Here is a 13,428-nt window from a genome sequence, read left to right on the forward strand (position 1 = left end):
GCCATTGACGAACCAGTCGCCACCGCCAGCAGTGGCGGTAGGTTGTGACAAGTGTGGTGCAATATTGTCAGCAAATTCAGCACTCAGGATAAGATGAGTGACAAAGAGAACGTTGTGTTTGATAATATTGAAGTGAACAGGGATGATCACAAACCCTGCGCGTACCCCACCGTGAGTTACAAGAAAATTCCGGACTGGACGACAAGCAAACGCCAACCTGCTACATCCAACCAGGCAGATACTATTACGATAGCTGCCAAACCAGGTCAATGCCGACCTACTGCATAATGTCAATGTCAAACAGATCCTGCAGGAGAAGACTGGGGTGTTGGCGTCCAGTCACTGAGTGTACAGACACCAGTCACATTTCCTGTGTATTTTGCACCATACAGGCTGAGACTCATCACTGTAGAGTCCACTACTGCATGAGTTTTATTTGTAGAATACATGGCAGGCGTACACGGTGTGCCTCGCAGGACTGCGAGATGCTGCAGAAGACCAGGTTCGACCTTTCTGGACCGCCATTCACCGACGGTGGGCTACACGATGCTGGAGGACCTAGATTCCAGTGAAAACCCAAGATTCCTTTGCTCCTGGACGCTCCGACGTCTTGTGATATCTGCCAGGTGCTCAGTAACTAGTATTTTCATCGCTACAGCGAGGACGACGCCGATCGGCAAACTCTCGCTCACAGCCAACACCAGCCTCTCAAAACCATCACTTGGCATCCCCCAGAGGTACAAGAGAAAGCCAAAACAGCTCACAACAAACAAAAGCTAAGGACGATGGAAAGAGAGCATGTCAAAAAGAAGACGAACAGTATGAAGTTCAAATGGTTTTGAACACTCGCACCACCAACTACCGGTATACCACTTTCAATAAATCGTGACGCCATTTTGTTTTAACATGAATATCGCGGGTTGCAGGACTTTCGCCGGAAAGGAAATCTTGCATTCGTTGTCACACTACGTTGATTTTTTTCTGTTTCTTATTCTAATTATTATTATTTTTGCGGGTTCGTTTACTGGTTGCCATGGCGCCTTTGGCTTGTTGGTTTCGTGAATGTTAACTACGGTTTGCAATGTGCAAACCTCCATAAAAAGGAAAAAGGCCCAACCCTGCCCTGCCAGTTATGTGGACTTACAGGGGTCGCCATGGCAAATAATAACAATTGTAATTCCAAATCTACAGCTATGATGTACTTAGTAGAGTTATGTCAAAAACCAGCCTTCTACACCGAACACAACTTTCTACACCGAACACAACTGCCTTGAACACCGAACACAACTGCCTTCGACACCGAACACAACTCAGGACCGGATAGCCGCTTCAGCCACCACCCTCACGACAGAGGTGTCCATGGCTGGCAGGGGACGAATCCGCCGTGCGCCCCGCAGACAAGCAATGCTGGATCTCAGCAGGGCAAAAGATAGTCGGCACCGGATCCACGACATCACCTGGCTGTACGGCTCCTTCGTCTTCTCTGAGACCAGAGACGCGACACGCTTGTAGAAGCTGGTGGCGGATTTCCCCTTCCCACCACTGGCTGAGAAAACCAATGGCCTAGTAGGAAGGTGGCATGCTCAACATCCCTGACGCGTTGGCCATAGTGTCGACGCATTTCCTTCTCATAGCGCTGGTACGTGCTGGTGAGTGAGAAGGTCCGATTCGATTGTGCGAAAGTTAAAAACCCGTACATCAAGAAACACACGCTCGAATCTTCCACCCCACACACCACTAGCCGCCACATCCAATCGAAGCGGTGAAGAAGCGGTCACGTGCTCCTGGGTGCCCAAATCACCTGGTCACCACGCCAGCAGGTGACAACTTTCACACCAAGGTTCAACTCGAGTGACAGGACTGCACCCAAAAAAGGTCAAACAGGCTAGTAAGTTGTACCCTGCAGGCACGGTGACCAGGTGACTGGCGTACGCAGCAGCACGTGACCGCTTGTTCAACCATGTTCGATTGGGAATAAAGGAGGAACGCTGCATCGCAGCCTTTTCGGACCAAAACCAGTCGACTCAGCGTCCAAAAGACTACAACATATGGACCAATCGCGGTCATCCGTGCTTTTATAAGAACGAAATGGCGCTTTTAGTGACATTTTACATACAAATCCCCATCTAGTAGGGCGCAGTCACCCAGTTTCGGTGGAAGTGCGCGAGTTCGATTGGGATTCAAGTAGGAAGGGAGCGTCTCAGCTTCCTCGGACCAAGACCATTCGACTCAGCACCCCGAAGACTACAACTGGTGAAATTTTAATTTTTGCCTTAACTTCCCCTTTAACTGTTTCTTGCACGTGGAAGTGCAAGAAATTTTTGGGCCATGACGCATAACTGTGGAAATCGATTATTATTATTACTTGCAAAAAAAGTACGAGTCGTAAAAACAGTGCAAGAATACACCTGGGAAACTCAGCACAGAAATCGTAAATCGCACGTGCACTCAGGACCATACCACTGCATTATGAAAGTGCCATGATGTCAACTGGAATGAAACTCTGTCGGAACAGCTCTGTGTGCGGGAGTTGCACACTTCTGGGAATTGTATAGTAGTACAGAACTGCTGAGGACAATTGTATTACTAAGCTAGTACCGCAAAGTACCGTTGATCCGCCCCTCTCTAATTGCTGCCCCCTCTCGATTTTCTACTCGTGAAGCGACTTCAGCGTACACAACGAAATACGATGTTGAACCGACGAATGCACTGCTGTACACAATACATGCCAGTGCAGGATGAAAAATGTGCACAATCCAGCACATTGAGTCTGATCCTCCACGTTGTTGTACAGTTGCGCTCGGTGAAATCCGGCCTGAAGTGCAAAGCCGGCGCCGCGAAGCCAGCTCCCATTACATCACAAGCGATTTGTGTGTACGAACTCAACTGTACGCACCTCGTGTAAAAGTTCGGAGTGCACGTGTAAAAAAATAAAAACATTTCGAAATGTCTTTCCTGTTTCATTCACCTCACGAAGTACAGCTCAAGATCAAGAAGAGATAGAGAAGAAGGACATGGCCATTCCCAATGTGTGGGCTACTCTCAAGAAGAGAATAATTCCACATCGCTGCGAGAATGCTGACCAGCTGGTGCAGGCACTACACCTGGAGTGGTTCTCGTTGGCTCCTGACACGGTTTCCCCGCCATACGTGGAGTCAATGCCACGTCGTGTTGAAGCCCTAATCGAGGCAGACGGTGGCCACACAAAATATTGAAGCCCTGCTGCTCTGTGTATGAAATAAACTGCTCCGAAACGATCTCCGTCTTCTTTACTTGTGCTGAACAGTGAACTGAAATGAATGTTACACTTGTCTTTGTTTGGCGCGGTTTTTTACACTTTGGTACAGTTCATACGGTACACGTGCACACCAGCACTTGTACAACTTTGAGGGCATCAAGGGCCGCATCAGTACTGGGCGTCAGTTATGCACTTTGGGCCGGATTTCACCGAGCGCAACTGTAGATTGTACTGTACTCGACAGCCTTGATCTAATTCCCGTCCCACGTCGAAAACTTCCCAGCTGGGAAACTGGGAAGCGACATAGCGTGTGTGTGTGTGGGGGGGGTACTTTACGGTACCCCTGCCAGAAGCCATGTTCTGTGTGTGTGTGTGTGTGTGTGTGTGTGTGTATGTGTATGTGTGTGTGTGTGTGTGTGTGTGTGTGTGTGTGTGTGTGTGTGTGTGTGTGTGTGTGTGTGTGTGTGTGTGTGTGTGTGTGTGTGTGTGTGTGTGTGTGATTGTGTGTGTGTGTGTGTGTGTGTGGAAACTTGGGAGTAGTAAAATACCAGTATTTACTACTCGCATGTTTCAGCCCGTTTCCGGTGCATACTGTACTGGTGCACATACTGGACACGTTTCTGGCGGGGTCAACAAATCAGTACTCGATGGCGTATAAGATACGACTCGAATTTCGCTGGTTTCTGTGACAGACTGAACGCGAGCTTAGTGGGCATGCATGAACCGCAAACCCACCGAACACATCCCATGATGGACCAATGATAACCATGACAACCGCAGCTCTACCAACGTGTGCTTATTGTACTGACGGAAATGCAGTGGAACGAAAAATTAAAAATTAAATGAAATACGGAGGTGGCGTGGCTAATCAATGTGAGATGTAGTCAAGGTTCATTCGTGATTATTGCACCACACGATTCACTAGATCAGGGAATGTGACCTGCAAGACCCCGAGCACATGCCCGTCCACAGCACAAGACAGCAGAGGGCACTTTCCGAGTAGAGTGCAAACTCGCGAGTTCACGGGTTTTTCTCCGCCCCTTTGCGTAAAGCTGCTCAACTAAAGTTGCTCAACTTTACGTAGTGGCTACTCAGTGGGGAACCTCTCTCATACATGTATTTCATTGGGTTTCCGAGCTTTCCATAGCTGGAAAATTCTTCACTGAAAACTGTTTCGCTTCCTCAGAGTTGTACACAGTAAGTATGAAGGGGCTAACTACTGGATATGCCCAACAAAGAGCGTGAAATTGATTGGAAAAAATCACCAATAACTCCAATATTATAATATCAGTGAAAAGCTGGAACATTCTGCGCAGAGACATGAATGAAACCCATGCAAAATTAGCAATACAAGGTGTGCATTCACTGCGAGAAGGTCAGTGATAGTCGTTCCACAAGGATATACATGTACACGTACAAGTACGTGTGCATCAGGGCATGCCAGTGTAAACAACGAACGTGCCAAGGCGTACCACTTCGGTAAACACTGCCGCAGGCCAGAGAAAAATGTAGCAACATGCTATGATTAATGATAATACCGGTAGTATCAAGCAGGGAGTAGTAAAATACCGGTATATTATTACCGCCTAGTATCACGTTCTTGTCTCCACAACTTCGGATTGCGGTAAAACAAAATTAAACAAAATTGGTGGCCGTTTGCAATGGAAGTCACAAGGCTGCTAGCATACCGAATAGCCTAGTCAAGCGAGCAATTGATAAAAAGGAGAAAATAATGAAAATGGAACTTGTCCACTGCCGATATGATGGCAATTGATTCTAATTGAGATGCTAGCGACGCGCTACTGTAGAGACATTGTACAACTTCTTTGCTAACATTCTAACTTTTCTAATTGTCCGCAAAATAAGCATTGTAACTTCTAGTTAAGAACTGGGTAGGGTGCAAGAAAATCTGCAACAGATACTTAGAAGAGAAGAGGAAATGGAAGAGAGCTTGTCTAGAAATGTATGGTATCATGCGCTGGCATTGTCGGCTGGGACAGCCAGAAAACACCGCAGTCCTACCTGCCCATTGCTCAAATACATGCAAAGTCATGCATATGTGACGATTAAAGCTATGGATTTGCCAGAGTAAGATAGCTGCCATGTTGCTACATCTGGTAGGAAATGACCCGCAGTGTGTGCATAGTCACTTTACACTTAGTAAAGGTCTCATGATGTCTTTGGGGTGGCCTTCTCCAATAGCGCTACAACCACATGATGGCTCCAGTGTCTCGCTCTGTCCAGTGGTGTCAGGCCATCCTAAACACAAGACAGTTGCAATATACACATAACACACCTATCAGTATATACATCATGTCATACAAGTACTTGTGCAGTTGTGCTCGGTGAAATCCCACCCAAAGTACATTATTTGGTGCCATGAACTTGCACAGCCCTTGATGCCCAGGATGTGATAAAAATGCAACTGGACATACACATGTGCAAGTGCAGTGATGTAATTAGAACTGGTCCAGGGTGTCAGCTTTGCACTTTAGGCCGGATTGATCTCTCCCGGGGATTCTGCCGCAGTTTTGGAGTTTGTGTTTTTGCCGCTTGGATTTTTTGGCCTTTTATCCTGCATGTGTAATTTAATATCGTGCTAGTAATGCATGTTCAGTGAAACCCGGCCAGTTCATGCGGTTGCAGATTCGTAGTACATACCTCGTACGGTATAACTTCCTTATGATCGGGAGAAAAGTTGCCGTAAACTGAATCCGCCCAGGGCCAAACCAAGCGGAGTTTCCCATGCACCTCGTACGGTATAATTTCGTTATGATCGGGAGAAAAGTTGCTGTAAACTGAATCCGCCCAGGGCCAAACCAAGCGGAGTTTCCCATGCACTCTGCAAATTAAATGGCACTCACGGCGTCTCCGACATGTTGATGTAGAGTGACGCAAGAAACAAAAGTAGGAGGAAGGCATGCAGAAGACTTAGTTTCCGTGCTTCTGTTCTTTGCCCGCGAAACCAGTTTGTGCAGCTGGTATTTACATTGCATGATTGCCATTACTATTAGTGTACAGAGACTACAGACATACATGTACACTTATACCTCGGTTATCCAGACCCCAAAGTTACGGGCATTTCAGGCTACCGGACACCCTTTGGGCGAGTTTAAGTGGAAACGTTACTTCTCGTTTGGCAATTTTTGTGGAAAAAGTGGCGACATTTGCCGTATCTATGGCCATTCCCCGTCAAAATGTATGTGATTCGGAGTTACGGACATTTTGAAATTACGAGCAGTGCCCGGACAAACAAGTTATGAGTGTATTTCATATTGTCGGATCATTGTGTCGTTGTACAAATTGGATCAACGCCCAGGATGTGGTATGAATGCGGCTAGACGTACACATATGCAAGTGCAGTGATGTGATCGGAACAGGACCAATGCAATTTTGGAGTTTGTGCTTTTGCCACTTTCAAAATGGATTTTTTTGCTTTTATCCTGCATGTGTAATTTAATATCGTACTCCTAATGCAGGTTCAGTGAAACCCAGCCAGTTCACGCAGATGCACATTCGTAGTACATACCTCGTACTGTGTTACTGTCTAATGATCTGGAGAAAAGTTTCCGTCAACTGAATCCACCGAGGGCCAAACTAAGCGGAGTTTAGCATGCACTCTGCTACTTGCGCACCCATGTTTGCCATAGCTACCCAGGCTCTTTATATTGCGTTGCTGCTCTCTCAACTGTCTCTTCAAATAATCGCTCTCTTGGGTCGAGCTCTCTCACATAATGTAGTTGTTGCGTTGCGTTGCGTCTACCATAATAAATGATTCCCCCCACTCGTTCCCGTCGTCCGTTGCGTTGCGTTTGGGAGGATTGAGGTACCAGAATGTCCAACATAAGATACAATATACATGTAGCTCGAAAACCTTTTCTGTTTTCAGCTCATGCGCCTGAACTTCACCTGTATATGGTATTACTTATGATTTCCAGAAAAGTCACGTCAACTGAATCATGCACCCTGCCCATGCACCCTGTCAACATGTCGGAGACTCATAACGTCTCTAATATGTTGATATAGAGCAGCGCAAGGAACAAAATGAGAAACACAACTTGCAGAAGTCTTTAACTTCCCTGGTTTTGTGCTTTGCTCTCGAAACAAGTTTGTGCAACTTTTTGCTTTTCGGTTTCCAGATCATGCACCCGAAGTTCTCCTTTATACTCCTCCCGAAGTCATTCCAAGTTCTTGTACAGGTAGACTCCCTCTAATTCGAATACGGTATAATTCGAGCATTCCGTGTAATTCGAACTTTTTCGTCGTACCGATCTTCTGCAAGTCACTTCAAGTTAAATTCGAATGCATAATTCGAAGTACGAAAAGTGCACCCGCTGGATAATTCGAACTCTGTCTTCGTACAGAAGAGCAGTTTACAGTACAGTGACTATGTCCTTCGAGCGCCTATGTCGAAGTGAGATGGAGTTGCTCTATTCGTAATTCGAAGTTCATTTTTTCTCCTTCTCTAGCCAAGAGTAACTCAGAAATGGATCCCTGGTCCGCTCCAGGATCGACAATAGCGTTTAAGAAACCCACCTTCTCTCGAAATTTGATCCAAGCCTGTGCAAGGCAAAGTGCAAAGATTTGATTGAAGACGACTTCTTCCAGGTGGTTGGCTCCCATCGCGGATCTCAATGGCTTGTCATGTCGCGCCAGCTCATGCGCAAAGAAGTTTAGGACTGAACAACAACTGAAAGTCGTAAACATTGTCTATGCCTATGCTCCACTTCCGTTCTTCAGAACGACGTGCTGCTCTCCGGCGGGCTTTCATGACGCAGAGAAGGCAGCGCTGTTCTTTTGCGTTGAAATCGTTTCAGGACAACTGCAGCGATTGAAAACTGCTTCACTAGAACTTAATAGAAGATGAAAATAATGTCCAATGACTTCATGTCGATCCAGTGTTTTGGTGAAATGAACTGATTTCGTTGTTCATGACCACCTATGGCACTTGTGCCAGTGGTAGTGGGACTTATCCACTCACCCCCACTGTTAGGCGCTGCATCTGCCGCTAGGGTTTACCGGGTGTTAGCGGCCGTCGTGAGTTCCCTTCTCGAACGGACACGATAATTTCCTTTAATTTTTAATTTTTTTATGTTTCGTTGTTGCAAATAAAATATTCAAAAATAATCAGCACGCAATTTCGAGCATTTTGACATACATATCAGTACATGGGACTGCATTTTGGATAATTAGAAGTTCCAGATAATTCGAATTTAGTGCCTGGCAATTTGAGGTTCGAATTAGACGGAGTCTACCTGTACTTCGACATACTATCAGCTAATACGTGTAATGGATGGAACATAATATTGTACCGCCTGCACCTGCTCAGGTGAAAGATTCTGGCGTGATGGGGTCTCTCAAGAATATGCCAATCTTGCACATTTTGTACGCAACGGGAATGAGGTCAATTAAAAAATAGACACAACACCCTGGGGCAAGATCTGCCCACATTGCAGTGTTGATGAGGCAGTAGATTGAAAATTGCTCCTTCATGCAAGGATTCCAATTTGGTGAGGGTCTGTGGAACACAGGAGTTGCTTTTTCTCGATAGTACATTGTAAGCACAGACCATAATCATCATGGTTCATGACACCCTATTATACTGTCCTTAACCGCATTCTTGATGTCACAGTCCGCCACTGCAGCGAGCAGCGCTGGCACACATCGATTTTTTCTGCCCAGGCAGCATGGTGCAACGGAGTGTTGCCATGCTGGAAGCAGTTAATTTTACAGAGTAAAGCAGAAAAGGATCAGCATGGTTCATGGCACTCTAAATCCGGTTCTTTACCGTATTCTTGATGTTACAGTCCGCCCCTGCAGCGAGCAACGCTTGACACACCTCGAGTTTACCTCTCTGGGCGGCATAGTGCACCGGAGTGTTGCCACGCTGGATGCACACGCAAGAAACAATAGTACAAGAAACAGTTCTCAATGAGTTTCAGACACAACTCGATTCTACCTCTCATGGCGGCATGGTGCAACGGAGTGTTGCCACGCTGGAAGCACATGCAAGAAACAACAGTACGGGAAAAAAGTTCTTGGGAAGTCTGAGTGTAGATCACAATCACAATTGTAAATCAATGCAAGACAATGCAGAGTGGAATTCTACAGTTTGTTCATATGCTACTAATTGTCTGGTACTGCCGTGGACATGGAAATCCGGTCGCACGTCTAGCGGCCCCTAGGCGCTGTCCATGCAGCCTTGATTCGGTATGCGTAGTCTACGGTACAACAGATGCAGTGCACTGGTCACATCGGATCAACATGTGCACTGCATGCAACGCTCTGTACTCACTGAAAGCGCCGTTCCCGGTCGTTCCACTGGATTTCCATGTCCAAGACAGTATTTTCATTGCATGATTGCCATTAGTGTACAAGCATACATGTATGACATATTTTCTTATCAGTGTGTTGTTATACAACTTGGATCAACGCCCAGGATGTGGTAGGAATGCGGCTAGACGTGCACATATGCAAGTGCAGCAATGTAATCTGAACTTGTCCAGGGTGACAGCTTTGCACTATATTAGTTCGGATTTCAACACTCACAACTGTACTTGCTCACTGTTTGGGTTTGAGTGCATACTTTCAGAGCGTGGTGAAGGTAAGTTACGTAATGAAGGCAGCGCGCCGTGCACTGACCCATAACCACAGTTGCATACTCTTGTTTATGCACTCTTGCTACTATCCACGAGGATAGAGTCTGTGCTGCACTAGCCTGCAGCAATGTAAGATACAATATACATGTAGCTCGGAATACCTTTCTGTTTCCAGCTCATGCTCCAGAAGTTCTCGTGTATGCTCCTCCTGAAGTCGTTCCGAGTTTTTGTACTTCGACATACTAGCCCCTCATACGTGTAATGGATGGAACATAATAATTATTGTTCTGTCGGGACCTGCTGAGTTGAAAGATTCTGGCATGATGGCGTCTCTCAACACTATACCAAGCAATGGGAGCGTGACCGATTTTGAGAACAATAGACACAACAAACTGGGGCAAAGACTTGCACACATTGATGGGGTGAGGAGGCAGTAGATGAGAATTTTCGGGTTAGGACAGGATTTCACTCGGATAGAGGTCAAGGAACAGAGGATTGTTTGCACGTTAATTGTACAGTGCAAACACAGAACATGATCATCCTGGTTCATGACACTCAATGTCACTGTGCTTTACCTCATTCTTGATGTTGCAATCCGCCCCTGCAGCGAGCAGCGCTTGACACACATCGAGTTTACCTGTACTGGCGGCATCGTGCAACGGAGTGTCGCCACGCTGGATGCACATGCAAGAAACAACAGTACAGGAAGAAGTTCTCAATGAGTGAGATTGTGGATCACAGTCACAGTTGTAGATCAAAGGAAAACAATTCAGCTGGGAAAATCAAATTTTTTCACGCTCTGCTGACTCGCAGCACGCAGCGCAGAAAATTCGAAATGTTTGATTATTCGCCGCTCACTGAACCTTCACCGGAGGGACTTCAGACCTGTTCGAGGTGATAGCTGAGAGTTTTCTCTACCATTTAGACCCTTCGATTGTTGAATTTGGTCACGATTTGGCCGAGAACCGAAAGTTAGACTGCGCACCCATGCATACAAAATGCCCATGGTTCGAAATCGAACCATGGACTCCAAAGGGTTAAAGCCAATAGACACAACACCCTGGGGCAAAGATCTGCCCACATTGCAGTGTTGAGGAGGCAGTAGATTGAAAATTGCTCCTTCATGCAAGGATTCCAATTTTGTGAGGGTCTGTGGAACACATGAGTTGTTTTTTCTCGATAGTGCATTGTAAGCACAGACCATAATCATCATGGTTCATGAGGCGAGACCAAAATAAAATCGAGATTCCCGGGCAGGACCCATGTGAAATTGGTGCGGGCGGGCGAATTTTTATTTATTATTTTTTTCCTATGACTGTGTGTATGCGCATATGCGCATGCCATGCCGAGCTTTTTTTTACAGTATTTTCCAGTAATTTTTATTTTTTTATTCAAATTTCACAAAAAACAGGCACGCGGTTTACCCGTTCAATTTTTCTGTATTTCGCCCAACGATGGTTCTGATCTGTACATCAGGAAGTCGTACAAACTCGGGTTTGTGTGACTCCACGTCACAGATCTACTCACACGATTAGTAATGTACATGTATTATGAACTGTTCAAAAAAACAAAAAACAAAATTGGCCTTGGCTCCAATTTGGTGCGGGAGGGCCCGGGAATCATTAATTTTTTTGGTCTCGCCTGACACCCTATTATACTGTCCTTGAACGCATTCTTGATGTTACAGCCCGCCCCTGCAGCGAGCAGCGCTGGCACACATCGATTTTTTTCTGCCCAGGCCGCATGGTGCAACGGAGTGTTGCATGCTGGAAGCAGTTAATTTTACAGAGTAAAGCAGAACAGGATCAGCATGGTTCATGGCACTCTAAATCCGGTTCTTTACCGTATTCTTGATGTTATAGTCCACCCCTGCAGTGAGCAGTGCTTGAAACACCTCGATTCCACCCCAGACGGCTTTGTGCAACGGAGTTTCGCCATCCTGGAAGCACAGGCAAGAAACAACAGTACAGGAAAAGGCTCTTGATAAGTCTTGTCGTAGATCACAATCACAATTGTAAATCAAAGCAAAACAATGCAGAGTGGAATTCAACAGTTAATTCATATGGTACTACTTGTCTGGTACTGCCGTGGACAAGGAAATCCGGTCGCACATCTAGCGGACCCTAGGCGCTGTCCATGCAGCCTTGATTCGGTATGCGTTGTCTACGGTACAACAGATGCAGTGCACTGGTCGCATCGGATCAACATGTGCACTGCATGCAACGCTCTGTACTCACTGAAAGCGCCGTTCCCGGTCGTTTCACTGGATTTCCATGTCCAAGACAGTATTTTCATTGCATGATTGCCATTAGTGTACAAGCATACATGTATGACATATTTTCTTATCAGTGTGTAGATATACAACTTGGATCAACGCCCAGGATGTGGTAGGAATGCGGCTAGACGTGCACATATGCAAGTGCAGTGATGTAATCTGAACTGGTCCAGGGTGACAGCTTTGCACTATATTAGTTCGGATTTCAACACTCACAACCGTACTTGCTCACTGTTTGGGTTTGAGTGCATACTTTCAGAGCGTGGTGAAGGTAAGTTACGTAATAAAGCCAGAGAGCCGCGCACTGACCCATAACCACAGTTGCATACTCTTGTTTATGCACTCTTGCTACTATCCACGAGGATAGAGTCTGTGCTGCACTAGCCTGTGGCAATGCAAGATACAATATACATGTAGCTCGGAATACCTTTCTGTTTCCAGCTCATGCTCCAGAAGTTCTCGTGTATGCTCCTCCTGAAGTCGTTCCGAGTTTTTGTACTTCGACATACTAGCCCCTCATACGTGTAATGGATGGAACATAATAATTATTGTTCTGTCGGGACCTGCTGAGGTGAAAGATTCTGGCATGATGGCGTCTCTCAACACTATACCAAGCAATGGGAGCGTGACCGATTTTGAGAACAATAGACACAACAAACTGGGGCAAAGACTTGCACACATTGATGGGGTGAGGAGGCAGTAGATGAGAATTTTCGGGTTAGGACAAGATTTCACTCGGATAAAGGTCAAGGAACAGACGATTGTTTGCACGTTAATTGTACAGTGCAAAAACAGAACATGATCATCCTGGTTCATGACACTCAATGTCACTGTGCTTTACCTCATTCTTGATGTTGCAATCCGCCCCTGCAGCGAGCAGCGCTTGACACACATCGAGTTTACCTATACTGGCGGCATTGTGCAATGGAGTGTCACCACGCTGGATGCACACGCAAGAAACAACAGTACAGGAAGAAGTTCTCAATGAGTTAGATTGTGGATCACAGTCACAGTTGTAGATCAAAGGAAAACAATTCAGCTGGGAAAATCAATTTTTTTCACGCACTGCTGACTCGCAGCACGCAGCGCAGAAAATTCGAAATGTTTGATTGTTCGCCGCTCACTGAACCTTCACCGGAGAGACTTCAGACCTGTTCGAGGTGATAGCTGAGATTTTTCTCTACCATTTAGACCCTTCGATTGTTGAATTTGGTCACGATTTGGCCGAGAACCGAAAGTTAGACTGCGCACCCATGCATACAAAATGCCCATGGTTCGAAATCGAACCATGGACTCCAAAGGGTTAAAGCCAATAG

At 46.1% G+C, this 13,428-nt stretch overlaps 1 protein-coding gene across 1 annotated transcript in view; it reads right to left on the bottom strand.

The window, feature by feature from the left end:
• Positions 1-4,442: 4,442 nt before the first annotated feature.
• LOC135829618 (uncharacterized) overlaps positions 4,443-13,428 on the bottom strand; it is an 88,957-nt gene continuing 79,971 nt past the window's right edge. The window contains exons 17-21 of the mRNA XM_065342017.1: positions 12,954-13,052; positions 11,681-11,776; positions 10,413-10,511; positions 9,027-9,125; positions 4,443-5,497 (exon numbers count right to left, since the gene is read on the bottom strand). Coding sequence (XP_065198089.1) covers positions 5,408-5,497; positions 9,027-9,125; positions 10,413-10,511; positions 11,681-11,776; positions 12,954-13,052 — 483 coding nt within the window. The 3' untranslated portion in view covers positions 4,443-5,407. The remainder of the gene's footprint in view (positions 5,498-9,026; positions 9,126-10,412; positions 10,512-11,680; positions 11,777-12,953; positions 13,053-13,428) is intronic.

The sequence above is a fragment of the Sycon ciliatum genome, chromosome 13, assembly GCF_964019385.1.
Source record: "Sycon ciliatum chromosome 13, ocSycCili1.1, whole genome shotgun sequence".
Classification (NCBI taxonomy): domain Eukaryota; kingdom Metazoa; phylum Porifera; class Calcarea; order Leucosolenida; family Sycettidae; genus Sycon; species Sycon ciliatum.